Source organism: Triticum urartu, chromosome 7A, assembly GCF_056163025.1.
Source record: "Triticum urartu cultivar PI428250 chromosome 7A, HENAU_Tu73, whole genome shotgun sequence".
Classification (NCBI taxonomy): domain Eukaryota; kingdom Viridiplantae; phylum Streptophyta; class Magnoliopsida; order Poales; family Poaceae; genus Triticum; species Triticum urartu.
Window position 1 is genome coordinate 641,015,458 of NC_141879.1, and position 2,084 is coordinate 641,017,541.

General features: G+C 56.9%; 1 protein-coding gene across 1 annotated transcript; it reads left to right on the forward strand.

Moving 5' to 3' along the window:
- On the forward strand, positions 1–1,839 carry LOC125531974 (uncharacterized). Its single transcript, XM_048696163.2, has one exon. It carries the CDS (start codon positions 478–480, stop codon positions 1,837–1,839), a length of 1,362 nt encoding a protein of 453 aa, XP_048552120.2. The 5' UTR covers positions 1–477.
- The last annotated feature ends 245 nt before the right edge of the window (positions 1,840–2,084 follow it).

A 2,084-nucleotide genomic window follows, 5' to 3' on the forward strand; every position in this document is an offset into this window, starting at 1 on the left:
CAATGCACATATCGGGTCAGATATCAGCCATATCGATCGATATTTTGGTCTATATCGAAAGATGTGTGAGAAAATAATATGTTATATTCATATCGGTTGACCCCCAAAGTTAATATACCGGTCGCTTCGCCCTTGATTTAGAAGCTTGACACAAATCATTTTGCTGCATGGATGTGTTTGAATCGCTACAAACATTTCCTACGAGAGAGTATCGCCATACGCGCAAGAGGAAATTCTCTGACAATGACGGGAAAATAAATTGTGGAGCACTTCGGATTATTCTGCTACGACGATCAGACGAACCAAAACTGATTTAGATGGGATCGGACGGCTTTCCCCGGCAACTCGATCGTCCATCGAAATGGACTCCGAGCCAAATCCTAGTGCAATCCTACGTAACTGGGATCCATCCATATAAGCAGAGGATCACGCTTTGCTTAACTCTGGGTAATCACGATTATACCAGAGTAATCCGTCATGGCCACCCTTTGCTGGTCCATGGACGTCAAGGGCGGCGAAGCCGTGAGGTCTTGCGTGCTGGACGGCCGCCGCGGCGCCGTCACCAGCGTCTCCCTCGTCGGCCCGCCCAGCGGCCGGAGCGTCGTCGTGGAAGCCTACGTCAAGACCGCCAGCGGGACCCTCGCGCTCGCATCGCTGTCATCCGAGGGGCCCCGCGTGGAGCTGCCGAGGCCGGTGCTGGTGATGCAAAGCGATTTCTTCTGCTCTCGCGTGAGGCGGCATGGAGATGGAGGCGATCCCGCCGGTGACGAGGCGGTCGCCGTTCGCTTCGAGGGTCGCTTTAACGATCACGTTCTTCCTCCGCCGCCGCTGTGCGAGGGGTTGGAGAACGAAGATGACGATGACGACAACAGCGAGCCCGAGGATGAATACTCGGTCGATTCGGAAGACGAGGAAGATGGCAGCAGCAGCGAGGAGGAGGAGGATGAGGAGGAGAGCGACGGTGAGGTCGACGGACAAGCGGCCAGCGCCGACGATGACGTGACGCTAGGCATTCTACAGACGCTGCACCGTAGGAAGTTCGTCCCCGAGGGGCAACTCGTTGGAGGTTCGGCGCCGCGGTTCGCCTGCGCCGGGAGGACGCTCGGCTTCATGCGAGTCGCCGCCGTGGAGAGCGAAGGAGGAGACGACAGCAAGCACATCTTGGTGCTCTACCGCTACACCCGCTTCAGGGCATCACCGGACGGCGTGGAACGGCGAGGGAGGACGACGGAGCACCAGCTCCGGTTCATCGCCACCGGCGACCACACGGCGAGGTCGCTGGCGTGGGCCGGATCGTCTCTGGGCCTGCTCATATACCCCGATATCTCGAGCAAGAAACTCGAGGAGATCACCAAGCAGCTCCAGGAGCTATGGTCCATCTTGGCGTCGCAGGTGAGCGTCCCGCCGGGAGCAAGGCGCGTCGAGGTGTTCGTGGACGTCGGCATCCTCCGGCGGGCGGACTACACGCCGGCGAGCATGGGGCACATGTACGCCGCGCTGGAAAGCATGGTGGCGGACCCGTGGCCCGGGCGCTTCATCGGCATGCAGTTGCCCTTGCCGGTGCCGGTACGGTGCGGCACGGAAGGCGAATTAGCCGGCGATGACGATAGAGGCAGAAACGCAGACGAGCGGCCGGCAAAGCGGAGGAGGGTAGACGTCGCTGGGGAGGATTGCCCTGTCTGCTTGCAGCTGCTGGAGGGCGACGACCTCGCCGCGTGGCCCGGGTGCCGCGGCAAGCCGCACGTCTTCCATGGCGCGTGCCTGGAGGGCGTCCTCCAGAACAGGGACATCTGCCCTATGTGCAGACACAAGCTGGACATCAAACACAAGCTAGAGTGATAGACCTTGTAACTACAGTTACTAGCTTGAATGTTCTCTGAAGTAGCTTCATTCAACTGGTTGTTTGTGTATTCGTGAGTTCATCTATCGATGAATTGCGCCAGCTGTATTTGGTGTATATACGAAGATGTCATTATAATTGGATTTAAATGGAAGGAAAATTTGTTTGTTCAATTCCTCAATTGTATGCCTTCTTTTATTTTTTGTTAGTGAAATGATTGTTCATCAAAGTTGCTTTCATCTCC

Bases quoted from the DNA above. Each gene is read 5' to 3' on its own strand.
- LOC125531974 (XM_048696163.2), top strand. From the start codon at position 478: ATGGCCACCCTTTGCTGGTCCATGGACGTCAAGGGCGGCGAAGCCGTG.